The sequence below is a fragment of the Micropterus dolomieu genome, linkage group LG17 (genome assembly GCF_021292245.1).
Source record: "Micropterus dolomieu isolate WLL.071019.BEF.003 ecotype Adirondacks linkage group LG17, ASM2129224v1, whole genome shotgun sequence".
NCBI lineage: Eukaryota > Metazoa > Chordata > Actinopteri > Centrarchiformes > Centrarchidae > Micropterus > Micropterus dolomieu.
In genome coordinates this window covers 33,173,375-33,200,994 of record NC_060166.1, presented here as the reverse complement: position 1 = coordinate 33,200,994, position 27,620 = coordinate 33,173,375, and the positions used below count along the sequence as shown (strand labels likewise).

The window sequence follows — 27,620 nt, the reverse complement described above, 5'->3', positions numbered from 1 at the left end:
CACATCCTCTGAGAAAAGGAGGGAGACTCAGGAGGAGGGTGGAAAGAACTTGAGTTGAGGAATTTGAATCCTGTTTGAAGGGGGAGAGAGGGAAGAGAAAGAGGGGAATGTCTGAGAGAGTCTGAGGGAACCGGTGGGCAGGAGAGAGAAGTTGGACGACAGACTGCAAGAAACATTGGTTTCAAAATACTCCCTCGGTTGCTAGAAATAGATTGGCGTTGGACAACTTCATCAAAAGCTTAATCAGCGGCCATAAAGTTTGGAGTGCCTTTTGCAGTGCGCTTTTTGGGTAGCCTAAAAGTTTGGTGCAGTATTGGGATCAACCAAAACGACAGCATTAGGGGGAAAGCAATACTTTGTTTAACGCTGAATTTTTACACACTCTGTCTCCTTAAAAAGGGAACTGAAACGACGGGATCCGCTTTGTGGATAAAACACATTTTCAGCAATTACCAGATTCACAACGAAACTTTTTTCAGCGCACAACTTTGGATCTTTGAGCTACTGAGATGCGGTGATGGAGTTCGGCGATGTTTCCAAGATGACTGCTCTTCTCATAAAGCACACTTTCAGGGGTGATCTCCTCTCAAGAAAAAACATGAGCCCGTCTATGTGGTCTTTGTTGATCCTCACCGTCATTTTTTCTACTCGGAGGCCAGTAAGCGCCGGCACACTGACAGGTAAGGTTTAATTTCCTCTGAGCAGCTGCAGCAGCTTGTATACTAGCTGACGGTTGTTTGTCAACTTCAGTGCGAGGAATAACATCGTAACGAGCAATTAACCCAGTCAGCCTTCTGACTTATTAAATCAATTTGCTTTGGGGTGGCGAGTGCAACCACAGCTGTAAGTGTGTTCAACATCTGGCCAACATGAAGGAATTCATTACACTCATAAAAAAGCCTTTTAAAACAAGGTGATCAAAAAAAACAAATGAAACATAAGTTGGACTGGTTCAGTCAGACTGAAGATTTTACTTCTGAAAGTGACTTATATTTTGCTGATGATTTATTGACAGCAGGTAAAAGGTGAGGGAGGAGGGTTTGTTATGCAGAGCTGTTTTTCTTGACTGGTATTAAAATGTTTTTGAGGTCAGGTCCAACATAAACCCTTCTGCAAAATCTTTATTCTTCTTGGGAACTCATCCAAACCAGGTATCCAGACCAGGATTCCCACCATTCCTGGCATTTTGGTATACTGGTATACTGAGGAATTTTGAGAGATGTAGTCCATGCAGGGAAAGGGATAAAAATAAATCCTGCTTGGAAGTGAGAGAATCATAACATGATAGAAAGTCACTTTACAAGCATAGCAGAGCAACAGAGTGACAAATCTGCTGTTTTGCTCAATTGAAGGGTGGAAACCAGACCCTTTTAGAAAATTGTGTACATATCAGGTCATTTTACATCAGGACCACAAGTGAAGGAACCCTGCCAACCATCATTCAGAAATCCTTATCTGCTTTAACATCAAACAGTCATCTGGTATACTGTAACCAGTGGATGATAACAAGGAGTCCCTAAGGGGGCCTCCACCTGTCATGCCCACGCTGTCTCTCTGGGAGCTGTATCTCTGCCCTCAGCAGATGAATGACCAGGATGCACAGAGATTACTAGACACCGCTGTGATTTATAAGCTTAGACTGATGGTTTCAAAGAGAATTTTTCCTGATGTCTCAGTTCCTATTTGGATGTAGGGATGGCTGTGGTGGAGTGAGGGATGAGGAGGGGGCGAATGCTTTGGTTTGTGAGTCAGAACCGGTCTGACTCAGACTCAAGCAGTGAAATGATGGATGGGGTAAGGGGGCAAGAGTGGAGGAGAAAGAGTTCGGAGGGGAGGTGGCAAAATGTGTAGCGATGAATCCAAAGAATGGCATGAAAAGGAGGCTAAATGAGAAAAGGGCAAAGGCGCAGCAGTGAATGGAGGGGCTGAGTTATGTAGCATTAAATAGCCAGAAACATAAAGGAGGGAGTGAGAGGAGGATAAATGCTCAGACTGTGTCGGGTATTTTTGGTATGTCCGTGTCCACTGACATTTAGCATCTGAGCAGAGAGAGAGAGTAGGAGTAGAGATGGGGTGAAAAGAGAGAGATCGTGAAAAAAAGTGTGGGGCATCGAGGGAATTCAGGGGACAAAAGGGAGAAGATGGAGTAGTTAAGCACAAATGAATCATTGGAGACAGGCCACACACACACACACACACACACACACACAGTATGGCCTGCTCTCTCTGTCTACCTCGACATTCTCATAAAAGGTTTACAAGCTTATTATTATATGAATGCAGCTCTTAAGAAAGAGGAAGAAAGCATGGTTGTTTTTGTTCAATATGGCACTGGAAAAAAACAAAGTCATGGCCACGCAGATTCTTGAAAAGGCTCAGCCAAGCTTAAAAATAAAGGGAGTAATGACTTTTAACGCCAAAAAGCACACAGAGACAGAGAAGCGGTGAAGCAGAGACTCAGTGGGCCCCTTCATTTATTGCACACTCCCAGAACAAGCTTTTTGAATGCTAGGTTGTGTGTGTGTGTGTGTGGATTACACATTTACAGAATCAAGAGCATGTTCTACTTATGAGTAAAATAAGTGCTGCCAAAGTGTACTTTTTACATTGCAGGTCTGTTTTCAGAAGCGGAATTATGTGTGTTTATGTGTGTTTGTGTGAGATGGGTTGCAGTGGAGTCCTCTGGGGTCCCAGGGAAGGGGTAAGAGGTTGAAGGTTGGCCATGAAACTGACTAGGAGGGCGGGTTGACAAGCTTGAGAAAATCTTTACAGGTATCACCAAAACATGTGTGATTTATTCTTGTGTTAAAATTCAAGAACACAAGCCAAGTCTGCACATTCTTATATTGTTGTCTATTCTATCAAGACAAGGTGTGCGATGCTTTGTTCTGCTCTGTGGATGCTAAGCATTTTATGCTGTAGAAGAAAGAAATGGATTCCTGTAGGAGAGATCCATTTCCATCACATGTATGTGTCCTTTTAAAATTTAGAGTTCAAGGCTATGACCATTCTTTTATCTTTGAAACAGCATGCATGCCTTGCCCTCAGCATTATCAGGAATACCACTCATTTCTGCTGAATGCCTTACAATGAGATTACATTTAAGTTTTTTGGGATGTTGAACAGATTCACAGACATCTTGGCAGACGACCTGCAGGCCTTTTATTGGTGTCTGTGAGAAACTCTGAAAATGTTTAGTGTTTGTGTGAAGCTCTCTGTGCTCTGACACTGAGGGACCAGCGAGAGCAGCAGTCCTCTAACAAGTAGCCTTTGTCCCACTATCAGCTCTGTCCTTCTCAGGTCAGCCCCTCTGTCACTAGAGGACACAAGATAACTGGACTCTGGGTTCACCTTCTGTTATCATATCTCAAAATCAAGACTTTCCAGGATACATTAACATTTCTCAGAACAAGCACAAATTAAGATTTTAGTGGTGAGGCAGTTTCTTTTTTTCTATAACTAGAAATTGAATATATTTCAGTTACTACTACTACTTTTGATAGATACATGATTATTGGGTAATGGTAAAACTATCAATATAGGGGTTAATAATTAAGATAATCATTAGTTAATTAGTAATGAATCATAATAAAAGTTAGATTAGTAATTTATCAAATAGTTTCCCCATTGTTGTAAAATAAGGTTTTGGTTTTTTGGCTGTGAAAACATTTATCATGTTATAAAGGTGTACTGTATGTAAGGTTTAATTAATAGCCAACAAGAAAACAAACCCCTAATCCCGCTTCTTCCCTCTCTTAATCAAAGATATGGAGTTTGAGCGGAGTCCCACTACTGTCATCTCTTCACTGGGCAAACCTGTTACAATGCACTGCACCCTAAAGGGTACAGGGGGAGAGGAAGAGGACCCCCCTGATGTGCTTTGGCTGAGGGACGATGTGCCACTTCAATATGCAGATACCAACCAGTTCCAAGTTCACACTGGCAGCAACAGTTGGACAATCATGAGCACACTCAGGTAGGCAGCATTTTTCTCTGTGACACTTTCTAGCTGCTTGGAATTTATTGATAAAGGTTTGTCTGTTGAAAAGCAGCCACACCTGGCCTAAAAATGTCAGTCATGGATCTGATTGTGATTTTCTATTCTTCTTATTTATTTCCTGTTCCTCCACCTTTATCCTTTCACCTAGCTTAACCAGTAAAGTTGCTGGATTACATCATCATGTTGACTTCCAGCCACTATTAATCACTTCAAAATTAAGTCTGAAAGAAATTATATAACGCAAGCAAAATCCCATGTGCCTCGCTGTAGCTCAATGTATTTTATCCTGGTATGATTGGATGGCAAAATTTAGAAGGAAAATAATCAGGGTTTGTGCATCTTTTTGCCTCCATCTACTTGCTTAATCACTTTGGTTTGCCACTGCTTGATCTTTATGAAACCTGTCAAATAATACCCGTTTATACACATAACAGTATTGAGAAGGTCCAGCTTCCTGACATGGGCTCCTATCGATGTGCTGTTCTATCAGAAAGCCACCAGACCTTTTCTGAGGAGGGGAGCATTCAGCTGGAGGGTGAGTTCATCTTTAGCTTCCTGACGATAGCTACTACTCTGAGTGCTGCAGATTAATTTGGATCGTTAAGCAAGTCGAGACCCTGATTCAGCTAATTTTGTCTCAGGCCTTCCTCATTTCTCTATGGAGCCTCAGCACATGTCTGTAGTGGCCAACGTATCCCTGAGCCTGAGATGTGTGGCCCACGGACCTCCAGAGCCAGTCAGTGTCATCTGGCTTCAGGATGGTGCTCCTCTCAATTTGCTGACAGACCCGGTGGCCCTGTCACCCTCCACACTCAACCTCGCAGGTATCATCTTTCACTCTCTATTATCTATGCAGTCAAGGCCCCGTGTAGACAGCTTAGTCAGACCCATTAAAATATACATCCTACATCAACTCCTCAAGGGCTCTCACATTGCACTGATACAGCCCAATGTTTAGTAATCAGTAAAATAGTACTAAAAAATGCCCATTCCATGTTGACAGAGCATAAGGTGACATTTTCAAATTGTTAGCGGTGTTCGTGCCTTCGAAAGGTCCCAGATTAACATGCAAGAATTGAATAATTCACCCACTTTTAAAATAATTACGTATTTCACTCAAGGTGTATTAGCATGGAGAGCAGGGATGCTGAGGGGGTTGCAGCATGGCCTAAAACAAGGCATTTTAAAACCATCAATTGATAATAAAGGGTGATGCAGATTCACAGCAGAGAGAGAAGTAGCGTCAAGTCTGTTATAATGCGTAAATGTTTTAAAGTGTACAAATCTTTTCTAAAATTAGATGATTTGTCAATAAAATCTTGTTATACATCATTGGGTTGGGAACCACATTAGCTTTTGAAACAGCAAATCCTCACATTTGAAAAGCTAGAACCAGAAAATGGCATTTTTGCATGATAAGAGTTAAACAATTAATCAATCATTGAAATTATTGATTTCTGCTTTATTGATTCATCAGCTACTCATTTCAGCACTACATCAGTCAAAAAGAAGTCACTGTCAGCAAAAAAAGCCCCAAGTTTTTAAATGACGATTTAAAAAGCACTGATTTTAATGTAATATATTTAAACTGATGTATTCCTTCAAAAGCTACATTACAAGTGTCTTCTGTAGTTTCAAAGCGTTCTAAATCCCCCCCTCCATGGCTTAAACAAAACCACCAAATAACCACCCTCCCCAGAGAGAGCTGGCTGGCACAGCGCCAGTGGATACATTCGGGACATGCCTTGTGGTTGTGTGGTTGATGGGTAAAGGCAGAGCAGCAGGCACAAGAGGACCTATTAGTGGAAGGAAAATAGATGGGCAGAGCGCATACTGAGATAAAAGAAAGAGGGAGAGAAAGGGTTCTGTTGCTGCTTGAATGCAAACCACAGCTGCCTGCCAGATAGCTGGCCTGTGTTAAGTCCAGTAGGCGACAGGCAGAGCAGGCTGAGTCAGATGGAAGGAGGGAGGAGCAGGCAATAGCGGCCAGTTTAAGAAACTGACTTGACTCATCAGAGTAGGCTGGCTGGTGCTGACCAGGATCCCTTTGACGGTAAGCTACATTCACGTCTCTGGAATGGACAGCTGCTCTGACAGACCACAAGTTCAAACCAAGACAAACAGAATAAAAAAATAAACAAAATTTAATATGCCCGTAAAGAGAAATGGTATGAAGTTCATTCTAGCCATTAAGGAATCAAGGGCAACACATCAAGTTCAAGTTTCAGGTAGTTTCCATTCACATCTGATGGCTCTTTTTATGCATTCTCCACCAGTTTTAGTAAGTTAACACAACTTAAGTTAAGTCTTATTATGTCCTTAAGTCTTATTATTATCCTTTAAAGTCAATGACTGTCTGATGTAAAGTAGACATCAGCAGATACTTGAAATGCTGTATGTATATAAAAAAAAAGCTACAGTTTCAGTACTGTTCACGAAATGTTGATTCAAATTCTCTAAATATGAAAGTCAGCACTTCCTCATTGGCATTGTTTCATTTAAAATCCAATAAGAGCTCAAATGTCTAAATCTTTTATCTAGTAAAAATGCAGAAACATTCACTGTTTTCAGATTTACTTACTTACTTAATTTTAAATCTTTGCATTTTAGATTGCTGGTCTGATAAAACTAACAATCTGGGTATGGTGATGGGTATATTTCACTACTTTGTAACATTGTACAGTTTCTTAAATGAATCAAAAAATAATTAGAATAATCAATAATGAAAGTATTAATAGCCTTAAATCCAATATTCTGTACAAATCTATGAAAAGCACAGCAATGCACTGTACATGTCAGCCAAGGAAAGAAGCACCAGGGCTATTATTCCCAGCTGACATTAACACTGTTGGTCAATACTGTCTCATGAGCTCAAGAGTTCTTCCGAGTGACCGATTATGACATTCTCAGCTGGCCGGGGATTGTTGTTTTGCGGTTTGCTGATAGGGAAGGAAAGAGACAGAAGGGTGAGTGGCGCAATTTCGAGACAGCCTGATGAGCAGTTCATTCACACACACAGCCAGTGGTCATCCCTCACTCCTCCCTCCCTCCTTTTCCTCTCTCACAACCCTTTGCTTCACCCAGCGAGGATCGTACCCCCTGTTCTTTTTCCGGCCACAACACAATGGAGGCTTGGTGCCGTCGGCGCGGAGCAACACATTGCGTGATTCTGAGTCTCAGTTTGTGGCTTATTGACAATGTTAGGGTGTTAGATAACAGTGATAAAACTTGAAAGTCACATGTTTCAGTGTGTGTGTGTAAGCCTGTCTTGTGTTGTGGAATGATTTGAGTGTGTGAGCATGCTATGAGTCACTTTGTGAGAGGACTCATTCTCTGTTGAATGTCAATGTGTGTCACAGTGTTTTGGCCCCTTCAGAGGAGCCCCAGCCTCTTGAAGGCAGCAGCTCAGCCTTTTACACCTGGACCTCAACTCGGTCATGCGCTTTGTTCGAAAAGCCTTCTCTGCAAAAAAAATTCAACTTCAATTTCTTTTTCACTATCAGGTTGCAGACATGATAAACCACAATTAGGCAGTCTTAAACTATGTAGGTTAGAGATTCTTAAGAATAAGTTTATTTTATAAAGATTGATTAAATCTTACTGTGTTGAAAGCATGTTTGTACCCAGCTCAGGAGACAGGAGCACTGTAATCAAATGTGAAAGGTTTAAAATAGAGCATGATAAGACACACTGATACCATATTTAACAGAATAAGGTGGTGTTGGATGGAGGGGTTGCAGAGACTTTACTGGACAAATTCTTTACCTTTAAAAGCCTGTGACTGCTAGTCTGTTTTTGATGAAATGTGGCAGAAAGATTCTTGACACAGATTGGTCCAAGGCAAGTTTGCATCATTCCTGCCAGACAAGAGTCTGTGCTACAGTAGACCTACAGTAATTACTTGGCAAAATTATGTTTATTATCTCAAAATGGTACTCTCACATCAACAAGCACATGCTAACCCCCATACTAATCACAATACTGTTGACTGAGAGATCACACTGCCTTATGGAAACTATTACCCTCATACTATTCTCACTTTAGTTTGAACTGTCACAGTGTTTCTCATGTCAGCATTATGTGCAACTCAGCATGCTGAGCAAGGTTTCAAAAGACCCTGGATGTTCCCACTTCAGATGTGCATGTTATTTAATTTTTCTGCCCAGGTTTGAACAGGACAAGCACCTTTTCTTGCGAGGCCCATAACGACAAAGGTGTGGCCACCTCTGGATCTGGTACCATCACTGGTAGGTGTCACACTGTGGAAGCATAAACATCAGCCCTCTTCATTCATTCTGGATAAAATTTTCCAGTTAAAATTGTTAATTACATAGTTTGTTGTTGTTATATCTCTATTTATTTTTGGGTCTTTCTCTCTTTCTTTAGTTCTCCCATCCCAACCTCAGAATCTGAGAGCTGTGGAGTTCAACCAGACCAGTCTCCGCTTATCATGGCAGGCTGGTTTTGGAGGGGACTACCCAATAATCCGCTGCACTGTTCAGGTGAGACAACAGGAGATAAATGTGAATACCACAACTAGCTGGGAAAACTAGCTTGGAAAAGCCTCCACAACTGTTTGACCTGCATGTAAAACAAATACATCACCCTCCCCCTATTTGTGGGACCAGGGCCTTACCTCATGTAAGCCTAATTTTAAAGAAAAGAGAGCTTACTTTTCTTTTCGTCTCTTAACTCATCCTCTACCCCTCCCTGCTTTATACTAGTACCACTAGATCAGGTTTCACTCTGGGAAAGTGGCCTCCTGGACTAATCTTATGTAGCACCACTCCCTCTCTCTCTCTGTCAGTGACTCTCTGCCACTATCCTGCTCTGTGGCTATTACAGCTCATGGCTGGGAGGAGGAGCATTTTCTCCTGGAAAACGGAGCAGAACCACCCCAAAACGTCTGGTTCTAATAAAGCTGCCCCTCATACCTCTTGCTATTCTTGCCCCCTCCCCTCAGCCCTCCCTCACCCCTTCACCCTCACAGGGGAACAAGGCGAGGGGCCGGCTTCAGCAGAATGAGGCAAAAATCTGAATTTAACGGTCCATTGTGTGGCGAAGAGAAACATGAAAGAGGCTTCAGTGTAAAAAGCAGAAAAATATTCCTGTGCTCCACAAAGGAAGCATAAAAAAGAAAGACAGAAAAGAAAGAAAGAATGAATGAATAAAAGAAAGAAAGAGAGAAAGTCAGTTACAGAAAACAGGAAAAGGCAGTGACAGCAGGTATTGTGGGTCTGAGACACAGATGGGGAATGCATGCTGAAGTGTGACTCAGGGCTGAGGTGTACAATTAGATTAAACACGGTTGTGTACAGGCTGGATGGTGATTCATCGAGTCAGGAATGACTCATTCTCTCTCTCTATCACACACTCACACACATTCATGTATTCCTCATTCATACAGCTTAATATTCCATTGAATCACACTAGCTAATTCATGCCATCCCCAACCTAGCTAACAGCATCTGCTGTTTACACACACCTAATATGTTGGTGTGGCTGCTCATTTGGTCATTATTAAGTTCTCAGCTCTTACTGTAAAGCCTGCCCTGTGAAGTGCAGCCTGAAGCCTGCAGGAGCCGCTTGATAATGAGCAATGCAGCAATGGTCCAGACCAGTAACTTTAATGTGGTTTTAAGATTGCTGAAATGAAGCATTTTTCCTGCCCTGTGTTCCTCTTTAAATTTGTTTACCACAGAGAGTTTGCAGAGACAGCAGGTTTCTGATTTTTTTGTTGATGGGTTCTGCTTTCAGTGCACCTTACTGAGATTTGTTTACGTTCAAAACTGCAATGCAGGTTTTACACTGTTTTTGGCAATTTACAATTAATGACCACCCCCCAGCACCCCAGACATCTCTCCCACAAAACCTCATACCCAATACTGTCAGTTATTGTACCTACAGGGAAAAATAATATTAGAAAATATCTTTGATTGCAGAAACAGGAAGTTTGTTTCTAGTCTTGACATGAGCATACTGAAATATCATTGTATGAACATAAATCAATTTTAATCATTTAAAAACTGTGTCATTTATTATTATTTCTCTTCCAGCAGACCAAATCCAATCCACAAGTTTAGTTAAATAGTAAAAGACAAACTTTCCTAGATTAGTGTTAATTAAGACTACATTTCCCATAATAATCCAGTTGCTTTCTTACGCAAAAAATACTGCTGTGTCTCAATTCGGATACTTCCATTAGTACACTTTCACATAGTACACTGGGAACACTATGTACTGACTTGCGTAGTGCAGGAATTTCAACAGGGTAGCGCACTGCATTTTGCCATAATTGTCAGTGTCAACAATCTTATGCGCTCAAAACAGCAAGTGTAAGTACGGAAGAACGCATATTGAGAAACAACCTTAATTCTAATCGCTCTCTGCTGTTGCTCTGCACTTGTTTTTGTTACTATAATTTAAGCTTTTTCTTTGGCTTCACTTTAAATTATGAACATGTTGAAAGAGATGCTTTCATTAACTCATCTATTGTATGCCATTGCCAAAAACTTTGGCTTTAGATCCATTGGCACTGAAAGAACAGCGTCCTCTTCCTGTTTGCGTCATAAAGCAATACAGATTACCCACCAAATCTTGTCACACATCTGAAATCAAGTGTAAAGGCTGGTAGAAGCTATAATAATTTTAAATTTGTTATCTGAATGTTCTAGGCCAGGCATTCAGGAGAGTCCTTCACAGGAGGCCCAGATAAGATGATCCACAACCAGAACGTGAACATCCCACCAGCCACGCACATCATCGGGAACCTGGAGCCCCACAGCCTCTATGCTTTCAGGGTGGCCTGTCACAGCAGCCAGGGCACATCTGACTGGTCGCCCTGGGTAGAGATACGCACCAAAGAAGGAGGTAAGTCATCCAAGTGAAGAGATGGGGTTTTTTTTCATCCTGGATGTGTGTGCGCATGGGATCACCTCCTCTGAAGTGTGCCAAGGTCAAGGCTGGCTGGCTACTGATTAAAGTCCAAGTCTCCTCCCATTCCTGTTGTGTACTGTAACAAGTGCAGGACAGGTGCAGATAGATCGATTGAGACACTTTTTAGGGTGTTTTTGTCTGTACCAAAGATCATTTTATTGAACTATGAAGAAATACGTTTGTATTGCACATTTGCACATAAATAATATTAAGATAAATCTAATCTAAATATTAAAGATTATGACTTTGCAAGGCCTGTCTGTTGCTTTCTTGAGTTTTTACTCATTGTTCCAGGATTTTGCTAGGTTAAAATTGTGACACAAGTAACTTGAGTCTTAGGTCTACAGATCTGATATAAACAGTTTTATTTTTTGCTCAGGCAGTGGTTAATGGCTGAGTATTTGGCATTTTAATCTTATATCGTAGTTATGATCCAATGATCTCTTCTGCCTTGGGCTGTCTGTTTGTCTGATTGTTTTCTATCTTGCCTAGAATGCAAGCTCTTATAATCTAGGCTCCTAAAAGTGGCCCCTGCTTTTCAGTTTGATTCAAAGTGTGTCAAGACTTATTGGGAACATAATGTATGACAACAAGGATTCAGAGAATCAAATTACAGAGCACTGTGCACAGTAATAATGTTCCTTCCTGTGCCCCTTTAACTTCTGGGGGCGCAGTCTGTGTCTGTGTTTATGAAGAATACCAGACACAAGTTACTTTACCTCTGCAAACCCAGTTTCAAATGTAAACTCTTGAGGTAGAAGGCTGACTGGTATTGAAGGGACAGCATTGGTGGAAACGGAGAGGGAGGGAGGGGGGACGTTAAATTCTCCTGAAAGGCTTCAGTTAGGATCGCAACGCTCTGTCCAAACTGTAATGCTAGGCTGCTGTGTGTTTGAGTTTAAAGTGAGGTGGGATTTTCCATGCCAGCTCATGCTGTCTCTATCCCTGGATGAATTGGAATGGAAACAGTGTATACTAAGAGGGGTGATATGCCACAGGAGAGATGATGGGGGCTTTCCATAATGGAAGCTGCTTATAATCTGAAAATACTTCAACCCAGCATTTCTCATAAATTGAAAAAGGGAGAAGTAGCACTCCTTGAAAGGTTACTGTAATGGAGAAAGTGGTTTTGAGATAAGCTGGCTACTGTCCGGATTTTAAGTTTCAGTTCTTTATTATAGCAAAATTATAGTCATCTTTGTTTTGTTTCAGTGGAAAAATCCTCTGAGTTGCCAAATGATATAATTTCCTTTGGACAATTTTGTTTCATTTGTGCTCTGATAGATCTCTCTGCACTTGTCCAGATGAGTGAGAGAATGAAAAAAACCCAGAGGATAAGATTTAGCTGGTGGTCCACAATATTTCAGGGGGCATTGAAGGTCAATGGGAGTGAGAGAATGAAGGGGAGAGATAGATATTTTCCATATCTTTCTCTTTAGATTCAGTGGTGAAGACTATGACAGAATTTCCATCAGGCTCTATTGTTGAGCCTGAAATCTTCTTTCTTGAGTTTCTTTCTGCTCCATTTGTTTATAATTAATAAATTGAACAGATATGTGCTGCACTATCTCTTACATGTGTCATCCTGGCACCGACATCCCCGTTTGCTGCTCCTCTGTCTCCTCCTTAATTCTTATGTTTTTCACTTCATTACAGACTCTTCTCCTGCCAACTCTTTTTTGTTCTCATATCCATCCTCAATTCCCAAGTTAGACTTGGCTAATTTGCTCTCATTTTGTTGCAGTCTTTTCCTACCTCAAATACTACAAACAGCCACTGAGGAATTTATTTCCTGCATCAATCAAGTTGAACAAGTTTTTTTTCTGAATCCAGCCTTTTAACTTCACTCCTTCATCTGTAAATTCTCCCCCTTCTCTGGACCTCAGATGACCTGTGATTTCTCTTTCCAGAGCACACAACTAGCCACTGTGGGAAAATAAGAAAAAAAGGGTTATTGGTGGGAGTAGTCAAGGAATGGATAGAAGTGCAGGGAAACAAGGGAAGGGGGGCGCTTTGAGAAAACACTCAATTTGCTATTTTCCCAAAGCCCACTATTTTCCCCGGAGGATGAGAGGACAGATGGGGGGGGTCTGGTCAATGGGAGAGGAAGCGAGACGTCCCCTGTCACCCGCCGAATCCTAAAGCTGCAAAGAGATTATGTTTTACATGCATTTTCCTTTCACTTCCAAAAATACCTCCAGAAATGCATCTTTCCAAAAAACAAACATGAATGAATGAACTAAGACCGGGTGTGGCAACACAAAAGTATCATTGTGCACTCCCTCTACTTTTTTGTTACATCATATCATATGTCTCTGTACCCCCAAAATGAAGCCAAACTTACCGTCCTATGGGAGTTAGTCATGATGACGAGGTACAACACACATACACGTCACATTTAATCCTGTTAAATACTACTGCCAGTAAAAAAAGCATTAAAGGACTCCACTTACTAAAGACAGACAACAGTCTGTTCCACCATAAAAATTGCAATATCCTTAAAAGTTGACATTTTTGATGACACTAACATTTGTGCGCTGACTGATCTGGGAAACACGTTTCCTGTGTAGTGCTGTGTTTTCATCTATGGAGAACAGACTCCAGATCCCAGGGTTATGAGTACATTTTTGGCTTAAGGATGACCCCTTTCCATCCATGTGTTGACCCACGTAGAGACTAACCAGACTGAGAGGAGGAGATGAAGCATACAGAACAGAGGAATACTGTTGCCTTGAAGGGGAGCGCTGCCAGTGTTTGAATGATGTCAAGCATGGTTTTCCGACACTGCTTCTTCAATAGCAGTACGCAACAGGATGTGAAACAGTAGCCTGCCATGGATACAGATGTTAACCTCTGCTGTTGTGAACTAATTGTGGCTCAAAAGTGTTTGTTTCTCAGCCTCTTGCCAAAACAGGGCTGCTTGAATGTGCCAAAGGACAAAGGAACAACATGAGGCATTTTCTTCCTCTGTAGTTATAGGTAGTTAAACTACCTAAACTACCTATAGCTTGAAACTAAAGTGTTCTCAAGGGAAAAAGGTTTTTTTCTCCTTCAATGAGTTTTACGTCAACAATTAACATCTCTGTTTTCTTGAACTCATAGCTCCATGACAAAAAAAGAGAGAGGCATTACCACAGAGAGGGCAGTGAGGGAGAAGAAAACATGGCAAGAAAAAAGATGGAATCATGTTGGATGGAAGGCAGGGAGAGAGAAAGACATGAAGAGGAGAGGACAAAGAGAGAAAAGGAGTGGTATTGGCAAGTTAAAGATGGAGAAGGAAGCAGAGAGAGATAGAGACAGACAGATGACGGATCATAGGTGGAGACGAGCTGCTGGAACAAACCTGACTTGGAGGTTGTTTTTGCTGCCGCTGGCAGGCAGAACAGGGACCACATGTGGAAACAATCACAGTCCAAACGCTTCCTGATAACATCATGCATAGGCTGGGCCATGTTTCCCAAAGCCACACTCACTTGGTGAATGTGTGTGTGTGTGTGTGTGTGTGTGTGTGTGTGTGTGTGTGTGTGTGTGTGTGTTTGTGTCCAGTTAGTTTGTGTGACTTAGTAAGCCTGCAGAGAGAGTGAGAAGCAAAGACAAAGAGAGCGTTAACTGAAACCGTTACAAAGGAAATAAGCAGCGTCGTCTTCTTACGAAAAGGTGAAAAGGTTCTTGGATTTCTGTTCTATACAAGGCATCAATCACACACACACATACACACACACACACAAATTCCTCATACTATTTCTAGCATGTGCTTCAGGTTGTTTCTCCACTGGGTATTTCTGCTGCCAGCAGCCTTTTTTTGCTCTTTGAGAGCCAGAAAAGAAAAGGGCAGGCGAGAGAATAAACAGGGACGGACAGAAGAGGGGGGACAGCATGAAGGAGGGAGATACAGTCCTCAGCATGTGTCCACCAGGGTTCGGCCAGCCGTGCTGAGACAGAAAGAGCACACAGGCTTCTTAACTCAGCTAACCGCCCCTGTCTGTGCCTTTTTTGTCCTAATAAAGCTGACTTCCCCACATTCTCTGACATCTTCTCCTTCCAGCTGTTGTAGTTATCCACACCCTAGAGGCTCCAGGCTGTCAAAACAACACACGCCTGGCTAAACCCAAGCCCGCTGGCCCCTGTCCACCGCGGCCACAGTCACAGCACTGCCGACTCCTCACTCATACCCAAAGTCTTTTGGCACGTACACTGCCACACCCTGAGCTACATGCTTACCTAACCTTACAACAATTCTACAAGTAAAACTCGATGTAACTGTGTGAGAAGTGGAATGCCTTCAAGTTCTGTTGTGTTTTGTCTTTCAGTGCCAGAACACCCACCTGTTAACGTGACCGCAGTGCTAAATGGGACCGAGGTGCTGATGACGTGGGAGGGGCCTCCAGGAAAGCTGAATGGAGAACTGCAGGGCTACATGGTGGAGTACAGCACACCTGCCACACAGCAGGTCAGTGTGGGAAACATACATTCACAACAAAACACAACAAAAACATGTGATGGAAAGAAAATATTCACTCTGTTTGGCACTGATTGTCCCACTCTTTTCTTTGTTGACAGCTTGTTGTCGATACTGGATTGGACACTGAGCTGTCAATCAATCTGTCTGTACCCCTGTCCAATGTGTCTTTTCGAGTGTGTGCCTATACAGGTGGAGGGCAAGGACCCTGGACCCCCACACAGACTCTGACACTTATTGCTCCTGGTGAGTCACATGAAGTGTCAAAACGACCAAAGAAAATTATAACATATTGTGTTACATGAATGATCGCTGGTATAGATTATTTAAGATTCCTTTTTTTATCTGAAGCTGCATCATTTCGTAAGCAATAGTTTGATTTTAGCTCATAACTTCAGTAGTATTTTATAATGATCTTAATACATTTTTAAAAGAAGATTTTATGTAACTTCTACATGGATTAACATGTTGCAATACTTCCTCTATCTTAATCAAGCACCAAAACAAATTCTTTGAATGCATAAACCTACTTGGCAATAAAGCTGATTCTGATCATTTTAGGTTTTACCAAACAAAAAATGTTGTTTTTCTCCTTAAATACAAAATATTGACATGAGCTCTTTTTTTTTTTTTTACTCTCACAGAAATGGAGGAAATTAGAGGTGTGTAATGACCAGCTTTGGACATATACACTTACAAACATGCTCTTCTATGACCTCTCAAAATGGTATTTAATGACACGGTGACAGTGGTAGAGGGCTCATTGTGTTCTCTCAGTTTCTTATTCTCAGCCAGTGGGTTCCTCCATTAGCATGAAAGTCCCTTCCCATGAATCTCAGAAATAAGGAAGGAAGAGAAAAAAGAGAAGACAGGGTCTCAGAGAGACAGAAAAGGGGAAGAGGGGTGTGGGGTGAATGAGAAGACGCATCATAAATATTTATAACAGACAGGAACAGTGCAGCATCTCTGTTTGCTTAGTCTAATAGAGCCAGACAGACAATTCAAACAACAAGAATGGCAGATAAAAAGAGGCAGGGAAAGTTGGGGGAGGATTAGTGTAAATGGGAGGAAAGTTGAAAACAGTGGGTGGATGTTGTGTGTGAACAGCAGTTGCAGGGGAGGCTGGGAGAATGTTTGGACAGCAAGAACTCAAAGTAGTTTGTTTTCAGAATAACAAAAAAGGAGCATATTTTTAGAGAGAAATGTTCAGATTTAGCTCAGATTTACTTCACCTTAATAGTCCCACCTGACTTAACCCTCATGTCTGTCGACACCTCTCCTCTCAGGTTCATCATCACCCGAAGCCTTTTCCTGGCACTGGTGGTATGTGGTGATGGCCATTGCCGGCGCTGTGTCCATAGCTGTGCTCATGGCTGTTTACGTGGCCAAGCTGCGGCGCAAGGAGACTCGCTTTGGGTGCGTAGGCTGTTAGTGCTCCTCATGGGTAGAAGGGAGGAACTCAATAGCTGTGCCAAACCAAAAAGCTTCTTGTCTTTTTTTCAGTTCTTTGACCTAGTTGCCTCACTTCTGCATCCATACTCAAACATTTGTACATAGAAGATATCTGTTTTGAAAACCGAAAACAGTCATTCTTGGAGCAATGCCATGCTTCAGCTATGTTTACACATCTGCAGAATTACCTCTAATGGTGTTGTGAATGCATTCACAGAGAGGCATTTGAACCGATGATGGAGAGCGGAGAGCTGGTTGTCAGGTACCGCGCTCGCCGCACATACAGCCGCAGGACTACAGAGGCAACATGTGAGTTTCCCTCTCTGCCCCTGCATGTTACTCAGAAAGATGACACTTGATATTGCACCTTACAGTCCCTACAGCAGTAAGAGAAAAGTCTCTAAGCATGCCCAAACCTGTCTCTGTCCCCAGGAAAGATAGCTAAACAAAAAAGTGGCATAATCCTCTCGTGCCCTGGGCCTGGATCCAACAGTTCAACTGAAGGAAATCTTTGGCTGTGATGATACAAAATGACTGTTCTAATCTCCACATTTCAAGACAAGAATAGCTTGTTTGGTTGATCAAAGGCAAGAACACAAACAGTTGTGAAAACAGCCTTGGAGTGTTCAATTAGCTGACATACTCCACAACAACACTGTGCCACTTAATTTATATAATGAATTAATAATAACATTTATTGTGCAACAAATCTATTCATGAAGTTATGCCATGTACAGTCAGGTGTGAATGGCAGAATTATTGACTTTGACTGATTTCATTTTGCATTTTACTGACAGAGCAGAAGAAGGAGGTGAGAGAGAAGGTGAAATCAAGATAATAATACATTGGAGAGGTTGAAGATGTGGGAAAGGGGATACAATTACTTCAGGGAGAGAGCGACTTGACGTACCCCTCCTGTAAATGAGATTTCTAATTTAAGCAACCTGTAACAACAGATGAGGTGTTGCTTGACTGCTCTATCTGGAGTAATTTCACCGTTGGGGAGTAAAGTGGGAGTTTCAAGTCTCATCCAAGTAGAGCAACAACCTTGTGCTGGTTGAATAAAAAGCAGTGGTTTGTGTACTATCACCAGCCAGCAGTCCCTGTGAGTCCTCAGACATATAAACACCTGTAAAACACAGAATATGGACTCAAAATTCACACAGCTGGCAAACATTCAAGCCCTGACATTGTCTCTGGCACAATATTTGTGTCAACCTCATACAAAAAAAAAGTCTCAGCTTACCACAGGCACAAAGAGGAAGGGGAATCGAAAAACTGTAGAGGAAAAAAAAGAAAACAAATATATTCAGTGAGTAAAATGAGACTAGCCAAGAGAAAGAGATGTGGCGATAATGTGTACTCTGAGTGAATAGGGGAGAGTGCACTGGGAATAAAGAAAGGGGTTAGATTTGGGGGATTTGGGCAGGATTCGTGCTGCTGATGTTGACCAGTAATTTTGGCCAATTCTCAGGACAAAGTCGAACTCTTGGGCTCCTGTTATTGCATGCATCGGCTAATAGGTCACACCAGTATGTGTTGGAACATGCCTGTGGACTGAGCACATTGTTGTCCAACGCGTGGCAGATTGATAGTGTAGCAGCAGCTGGAGGGGGATCTCTGAGCATGTCATTGGCTTGTCATATCTTGGCCCAGATGTGAAAACAGCCCTAATGTCTGTAGCACTGTCTGCTCGCCACCATACAGCTCGATGACAGCCAGGTGGCTGAAGGGAGTCAGGGATATTTAAACCAGCTTAAATCCTCTGACCTCCCCACCTGGTCACTTGCATGATCACAGTCTGACACCTGAAAAATTATCTGAGAGGAGGGAGAGACTCTATGTCTGATATCTCTGCACAGTGGACTCCATTGTAGTTTTGGATTCTGAATTAGTTTTTATTTTTGTATAGTTTATGACTCTATTTTCAGCTGCATGTAAGATTTAGTTTTCTGAGTTTAGTAGTTTTTGTTCAGGTTCAATTACATTTTTGTAAAAAAAAATTTGTTAAATTTTAATATTTTATAAGATTAAATGACACTTAGAATAGTAGTATAATAGTAGAATAATAGTTTTAAGTATTTTTGGAACAATACACACAGAATTATTTATTACATTAGTACAAATTCAAATAACATAGTGTTACCTTTATTTGCAATAACAAGATGAAAACTAAAAAGATTCAATTAACATTTTATTTTGGTGGGTTTTACCAATTGTTTTTAAACTGGCAGTGTTTATTAACACTATGTTTTTGGCTTAGTGTTGTGCATTGTGGTTTTACAATGTGGCTGTTTTTCTCTCTCTTCTGTGTTATTCATTAAAGGGCTTGGGCCCCAAACACTATTAAAATTCCTTATTTTTCTTCCTTAGTGAACAGCCTGGGCATTAGCGACGAGCTGAAGGAAAAGCTCCAAGATGTGATGGTGGATAGACATAAACTAACCCTGGGAAAGACCCTGGGAGAAGGTACAGCTCTGTTTTGTTTTTGTTTTTTAGATATGTGTCAGTCTAATTTCTGGGACACTGTGGAGTTACTATGTACAGTCTCAGAACAGAGAGTGCCTGACAAACAGCAGGGTTAGAAATGCATTTGTAAACACTTTTATATCAGGGTTGCTACATAGTGCATAGTGAGGACTTATCTGCCATAGCACCAATGCTTGCTTTCCACTTTTCTCCAGTTATTTCCGTCTGACACTAACATGTTTTGACCCCAGGTTTAGAGTTACAGTTTACAATGCAATAACCTCAAAACCCTGTACTCTGTAAAGTCAGGAGACTAACCATTCTTCACTGTTTAATAGGATATTTAATGCTGATGCATCTAAAATTACATCTAAACAGAGATCTGATTGTGATTTAATTTCTTTCTTCAGGGGAGTTTGGCTCTGTGATGGAAGGGCTGCTGACTCAGGAGGAGTCTGCTCTCAAAGTTGCTGTCAAGACTATGAAGAGTGAGTAGACAGTAAAAGTACTCAGCAATCACCACAATGAATCCCTTCATCTTGGGAACACAGGCCATTTGATAGACAGCCCTCCGGGTCAGAAATTAACATGGGGGCAACAATTTCAGTTTTTGATCAGAAAACAGACGCAGCTTGTAGAAAATATTGGCAGAAGAAAAAAGTTGACCCCACATAAACCGTGGTGCCAAAGTAAAGACAATTGTGTAAAAACTCCAAAGTTGGGCGGGGGGATGCATTTTTAGGGACTGAAAACAGTACCATCCTCTTATTTGAGCTTTCTGCCAGTTTTAAGCTGTGTTAAAACAACCTTAGTGGTAAAAACTGCTAACATGTATTAATCTTTGGTTTAATACATTTGGGAGCCAAAACACCCTCTGAGGTAAAAGTTTATTTCTTACCTTGGCAACCTCTCAGCCTGGCAGCATGTGCCATGAGCTATACAAAACAACATGGGCTAACCTCTGCACCATCTCCTCTCCAGTTGCCATCTGTACCCGCTCAGAGATGGAAGATTTTCTGCGTGAGGCTGCCTGCATGAAAGAGTTTGACCATCCCAATGTCATGAGGCTTCTAGGTGAGTCAGAATTCATACTGCTCGGCATGTCAAGGGTCACCTAATGAAAATGACAAAAATTACAGAACAGCAATGTGTCTTTATAAAAATACTGTTGAAGTTCATTAGGACACTCCACAAACCTCACTATGAATTGTTGTGATTGAAACTGCTTTCCACCAAAGGAATTCAAATTTACAGCATTTTCTGTAGATTCTCAAGAGTAACAGGGAAAGACTAGAGGTCCATGGGTTAGAGACAGAAATCTTCAAGATGAATATCTCAAAATCTGGACATATGAAACAATAGCTATCTGCATAACTAATAGTAAATGAGTACTGCTCAAGACAGCTGTTTTGAGATTGTGAGTAAAATTGTGTTAATTTCTATATGTATAGAACATGTAGTCTTTGTGTATAATACTTAGCTGTGGTGTTTTCACAGGTGTGTGTCTGCAGACTGTGGAGAGTGAAGGTTACCCCTCCCCTGTGGTCATCCTGCCCTATATGAAACATGGAGACCTGCACAGCTATCTGCTATACTCGAGGCTGGGAGATTGTCCTGTGGTTAGTCCGATTACAAATAATAAAGCACAGTCAGCAACACAAACGTGCACAGACAGGCAGTCACAAGCATACACACACATAGCTTAATGGGTTCGTAGTTTAGAAGTTCACATGAATTTCTGCCGGCAAAATGGGATCCAAAGGTCAACATAGACGTAATGTATTTGTTACAGAGAGTCCCCATCCACCGCTTTTTGGCAGCACGTACACTCTGAGATCATTATAACACAAGATATGTGTCTGCCGTTGCTATCTGCAGTTTTACTTTTTAATGGATGAGATGTTTTTTTGGAATTGAGAAGTGCCATACGCAGTAAGTCCCTGAAGAGCTGGGTTAAGAAACACAAGCCTAATCAAAACAAGATTCTTACAGAATGTTGAAACATTCATGAGTTCAGCAAACATTCAAAAACATAGTGGTGTTGAAGCCTATCCTTCCCACAGGGGGAAGGCTGTTAGTATTTGAAGCAGGGATCAGTTCAGGCTGATCACAAGTCCTCAAAGAGATGGGCCCTAGTGCCCTCTACTGTGCAGAAAAGAAATGGCAGCTGTGGTGGATGTGTGACTAAAACCTCTTTGTACTGTCCTGCAGTACCTCCCCTCTCAAATGCTGGTAAAGTTTATGACTGATATTGCCCGAGGAATGGAGTACCTCAGCAGCAAGAACTTCATCCACAGAGACCTTGCCGCTCGCAACTGCATGTAAGCACAATCTCTGCTTCCACTTTTTACTCTCGGTTCCTTTATGTGTTATCACTTGTTCTTTCTCTTTCCATTTTTGTCCTGCATGCAAGGGTTGGAGAAGATCTTAAAAATAACTGAAAGTAGACCAAGAGGATGTTCGTAAAGCAACATTTTTGAGAGGGGAAGCCCAAAACATATGATACAGGAAAGGCATGCCACTCTTAAATGGGCATTTAACTAAATTCATAATAATATAACTTGCATCATATTTTATGAGATGATACTCATAAAATACTGCTAACTATAGTTTTCACGTAAATGTAGTGGAATAAGAAAGTTCAAAATCTGAAATAGAGTAGAAGTATAAGGTATCAAAAGTACTGTTAATACTTAGCATTTTTCAGCACTGCCTGAATGCCCGTTTTCTAAAAATACAGCACTGTAACACTGTTTCCTCTGCCTCAGGCTGAATGAAAACATGAATGTATGTGTGGCTGACTTTGGCCTCTCCAAGAAGATCTACAATGGAGACTACTACAGGCAGGGGCGGATCTCAAAGATGCCTGTCAAATGGATCGCTATTGAAAGCTTGGCTGATCGTGTCTACACCACCAAGAGTGATGTGGTTAGTTCAACTACTATGTTTTTGTGTCAATGTGTGTGTGTGTGTGTGTGTGTGTGCTTGTAATAATCCCATTGTGGATCAGGAATCTGTTAAATTACGCTCGAGGTTAAAGTCGTACTTTTCCCCTAATCTGCCTTTTGAGTATCAAAAAACTTGGAAGGACTTGAAATGTGTTTCTAAAAGTTACAATAGATTATTTTAGTGGCGATAAATTTCCCAGAAGAAACAATCAAAACCTCTTTAATCAATCCTCATTTCACCAATATATCTCAAAATACACTACTTTAAGTCATGGTTTTGGAGCTTTAAGGAGAGGGACAGCACCCAATAAAAGCAATGTATTTCAGCTGTATTTTGGAGTGTTTGGAAACTATTGAGGATATTGATGAACAGTGGAGAAGTAAATGCAGCAGGAGTATGTTATAAATTGATTTGCATTTTAATAAGTGAATAAGTATTTGTAATCAGAAAGATTTCTGCCCCCCCACGTGTCTTTTATACAGGCAGTGAGCTGAGATTAGTAGCACGCTCTTAAAGGGAGTACTCCTAATCATGTTTGTTACCTCTATAAAAGACACTTGTCCACAGAAGCAATCAATCAATCAGATTCCAAACTCTCCACCATGGCCAAGACCAAAGAGCTGTCCAAGGATGTTAGGGACAAGATTGTAGACCTACACAAGACTGGAATGCGCTGCAAGACCATCGCCAAGCAGCTTGGTGAGAAGGTGACAACAGTTGGTGCAATTATTCGCAAATGGAAGAAACACAAAAGAACTGTCAATCTCCCTCGGTCTGGGGCTAAAATCGAGCTCTTTGGCATCAACTCAACTCACCGTGTTTGGAGAAGGAGGAATGCTGCCTATGACCCCAAAAACACCATCCCCACCGTCAAACATGGAGGTGGAAACATTGTGGTGTGGGGGTGTTTGTCTGCTTAGGGGACAGGACAACTTCACCGCATCAAAGGGACAATGGACGGAGCCATGTACCATCAAATCTTGGGTGAGAACCTCCTTCCCTCAGCCAGGGCATTGAAAATGGGTCGTGGATGGGTATTCCAGCATGAAAATGACCCAAAACACACGGCCAAGGCAACAACAGAATGGCTCAGAAAGAAGCACATTAAGGTCCTGGAGTGGCCTAGCCAGACCTTAATCCCATAGAAAATTTGTGGAGGAAGCTGAAGGTTCGAGTTGCCAAACGTCAGCCTCAAAACCTTAATGATTTGGAGAAGATCTGCAAAGAGGAGTGGGATAACATCCCTCTTGAGATGTGTGCTAACCTGGTGGCCAACTACAAAAAACGTCTGACCTCTGTGATTTCCAACAATGTTTTTTCCACCAAGTACTAAGTCATGTTTTGCAGAGGGGTCAAATACTTATTTCGCTCATTAATCATTTTGATATGCATTTTTCTGATTTCTTTTGTTGTTATTCTGTCTTTCACTGTTCAAATAAACCTACCATTAAAATTATAGACAGATTATTTCTTTGTCAGTGGGCAAACGTACAAAATTTTTTTCCCTCACTGAATGTTTGGTTTCCATGCACATGTGAAAGTGTAAAAAAGGATGTACATTCCTTTGTAGGTTGTGCATAAAGTAGAATGTCCAGACAAACATGGCTGTGTTATTTCTTTAGCTAATGTTTGACCAGTGCAGTTTCATGTTTGAGTAGTGTGTGTGTGTGTGTGTGTGTGTGTGTGTGTATAACCTGAATGAATTCAAAACTCCTTATCCCTTCCCATTTCTCTCTGTCTTTACTATTTCCTACTCCTTTCTTCCCTCTCTGTCTCACTCTTAGTGGTCATTTGGAGTCACCATGTGGGAGATTGCCACACGGGGCCAGACTCCATACCCTGGGGTAGAAAACAGTGAGATTTACGATTACTTGAGACAAGGAAATCGTCTCAAACAACCTCCAGACTGTCTGGACTGCATGTGAGTGTTGACTCCTTCACTGCACATTCCTCACAAAAAACACTCAGCTGATGATAAAGTACCTTGGAAATCTTTTGCCCCCTGATTAGATTAGAAGTACCTTTTTTCCCCACAAGGCTATTGAGGCTAAAACAGTTCTAGTCTATTGTGTATTCAAGTAAATTTATTTTTTGAGGAAAAAAACTTTATTGGCTAAGCTTGAAATGAATTGCAGTTAATTAATAGGAAGTGTGCCAATTGCACTACATTTATTCTCCAGTCCAGAAAATGTCCTAAGAAATTACACACGAAATATGTTAATTTCTAGGAAGTTATAAGGCAACTATAGAACCTGTATAATGGAGTATACAATTAACTTTTCTTCATCGTCTCCAGCTATGCCTTGATGTTCTCATGCTGGCTACTGAGCCCAAAGGATCGCCCATCATTCGAGTCCCTGCGCTGTGAGCTGGAAAAGGCCCTTGAAGATCTGCCAGATTCTCAGGATCCTGACGAGATCTTGTACGTCAATATGGATGAATCCTCCATGGAGCTTGGAGCTGTAGGTGGCCGTGACCCCATTGGGTTGCCGTCCCCTCTCTGCCTGAAGGGCCTGGACTCTGTGACCACAGTGGAAGTCCACCAACCTAACCGCTATGTCCTCTGTCCCCAACACGAGACCAACCGAGCCCTCTCTGACTCGCTGGAGAGCCTGGATATGCCAGTGTCGTCCTCCACAGCCACACTGCCTCTACAGCCATCGTGCCACTCGACTCCCAACCCCACCCCAGCTCCCACCCCGACTGTTGAACTGCTGGAGGACAGGGAACAGTCCAGGAAAATGCCCTGGCAGTGATGGTTTCACTCTTAAAAAATGACAAGACTACCAAAGTGTGCCATCCTTTCACCCTAGTCCAAGAATGAGATCCAGCCTCTTGCAACTGACCACAAAAAACCTAATGTGTCCCTATATACAAATTTTGCACAAAAAAACACACACACACACACTCGAAGACATTCCAAGGAATCGAAGGATTGGGATTATTTCCATTGTCAACCCTCCCTTTTTTTTAAATGACCACATTTCCAAGTGAGTGTAAAAGTTCATGTGTGATTAGTGTAGCAGGTGGAACACACCAACGATAGACAGTGGGTGAACAGGTTTAGAGCACATGTTGTCCACATACACTGCAGCACAATCAGAGAAAGGAATTCCCAGTTGCTATAGCAATAAAATACCAACTACCTGTATACAACAGAGTGATCTCCCTCACATGATTAAGCTAAATCAAATGTCTCTGTGAAACCAGCCTAGACACTGCCAGACTGAATCTATAACCAAACAAACTCAGGTGCTTAAACTTTCCAATGAGTAAGCGCTAACATGGAGGACTCACACCAGCTGAGGAGACTGTTCCTCTAATGGAGAAACCTCACCCATCTGATCCCTGCTCCTGTGTAACTCAGCGCAAAAATAACTTGAGGATTTGTGGGAAAGAAGTATCAGTGTAACATATGATCAGGTGAAGATAACTGGCTGCTTTAAGGTTATATTGATGCAGATTTATGAGGGACAGTGAGAAGAGTTTTGGGCTAAAATCACCAACATTGTTTTTGTTGAGCATTTTCTTTTGCTTGAGTACCATAAATTTCCTATTTTGAGCTGTGGTTTTTGACAGGTGTCATAACTTCAAGTATGGTAGAATTTTCTCTCCCCACAGAAAATCATGTAATCCTCCAACTAAAGTTCACCATACCTGAAGTTAGAAGACTTTTACCCAATAACAACAGAATGAAATATGAATTTTAAAACTGAAAAATTAAGAGAGATAACCAAAATTTGCAAAGAAAATAATATTCCACTGCAGGCTTTAGAGACCTTTGCATAAAGCTGTATGAGTGAGGAACCTCCATCTTAATCAGAACCTACAGCAGTTTGTATGATAGCCAAATGTAGCGTTCTAACAACCCCTGCATCCTCTATAGGGGTTGTACTGCTGTGCATTAAGCACCGTGAGCCATTTACAGTTGACACAAGGTAACTCTTTCCTCACTGACAGGTGCGACACCTGTGCAAGTCCTGATTCAACAAGTCTACACATCTTTGTCACAACTCAGGAACCTGAGACTGTTCAACAGGGACTTAGGTACCGGTCAAATCAAGAGGGTACAAATAATCAGAGGCAGATGGATGGACTGAGTATAGGTACGGACATGATGGAGTTATCCAAGGCAAATGGTTGGCTAAGCTCCTCACCTTTGCTTTTGGCTCAAGCACAGTGTTATTACACATTTTGGATTTGTTTAATGCTGATTTTTGTATTTCTACAACTTTGCACTAATGTTTTATATCTATGTATGTTTGTTTATAATTTGTATATCTTTCATGCTTTTTCATTTTGTGTTTTAATTACTTTCTGGACATTCAGTAATCCTGTAGTTGCCTCTCATGAAATCACTTCACATGTAACAACTTGCATTATTCATAAAGGCAGAGAACAAAGCCTGTAAAAAGCATGGTAGGGCGTTAAACTCCATGAGTGTTTTCCGTAAATGAGCAAAGACTGGGAGAGTGGGAAACATGTCATCTGACATCATCCTGCCACTCGCTTATTCTGGGATATTTTTGTTTCGAGGTTTAGCACTGTAAATAGTCTGTTACCGGTAGCGTCGAAGAAGAGAAGACAGAAAGCAGCAGCTGAAAACCAAATGGAAGTGTGGTCATCCAAGCCTCTGCTTCCACCAGCTGCAACTTTGCATCATGCATGCACTTATTTTTATATATATATATATATATATATGGACCATATTCCAACACACATTTTGGGAGAATGTTTGTTTAAATGAGACACTGTGTCTCTCAGTTGTATACATCAAAGGTACTTACATATGAAACAGGATACAAGGATATGTTATACCTGGTGTGTTAATGAAATTCCTTGTTAAGATAAAGAATGCATTTCTTTAATACGTTTGGTACTGTATACTCTGTGAGTGGTAGTCCTACATTGTTTGTGAACTACAGAGCATGGTGCTGAGACTGAGGCACTGTTCTAATTTGGTCTGTACATACTTTTACATACCAATTTCAATACAGATACACATTCTGTATTATACCAACCAGTGGGTTTGGAATATTTTGGGCTTTGACAAAAAGAGGGGGAAAAAAACACACTATCTTCCAAGTGGATTCCAGCAAAAAAGGGAATCTCATTCTTCATGACTTTAGTCAGTTCAGCCTTAAATTTCAGAATTTCACTACTTGATCTTCAGTGCCTTCAGTGAGCCTGTATTTTGATGTGTATGTGGATTGTGAGTATCCTGGTGTATTGAAGTGGGAGAAGACTAAACTATAATTGCCTTTATATTATCACTGTCATGACTTGTAAACATTTTTTTACAGTATCTACAGTATTTTGTATAATAAATAAATGTGTTCATGAATGATCACTCTT

The 27,620-nt window shown here is 41.4% G+C and overlaps 1 protein-coding gene across 1 annotated transcript; it reads left to right on the top strand.

Annotated features, from left to right (window-relative positions):
- On the top strand, positions 1-27,620 carry LOC123985522 (tyrosine-protein kinase receptor UFO). The gene is made up of 20 exons (XM_046073097.1): positions 1-680; positions 3,766-3,976; positions 4,435-4,535; positions 4,642-4,824; positions 8,167-8,247; positions 8,387-8,502; positions 10,675-10,870; positions 15,247-15,386; positions 15,497-15,641; positions 16,040-16,057; positions 16,682-16,811; positions 17,065-17,156; positions 19,221-19,316; positions 19,727-19,804; positions 20,298-20,390; positions 20,814-20,935; positions 21,528-21,637; positions 22,085-22,244; positions 24,050-24,186; positions 24,562-27,620. Exons 1-20 carry the CDS (start codon positions 518-520, stop codon positions 25,019-25,021), a joined length of 2,832 nt encoding a protein of 943 aa, XP_045929053.1. The 5' UTR covers positions 1-517; the 3' UTR covers positions 25,022-27,620.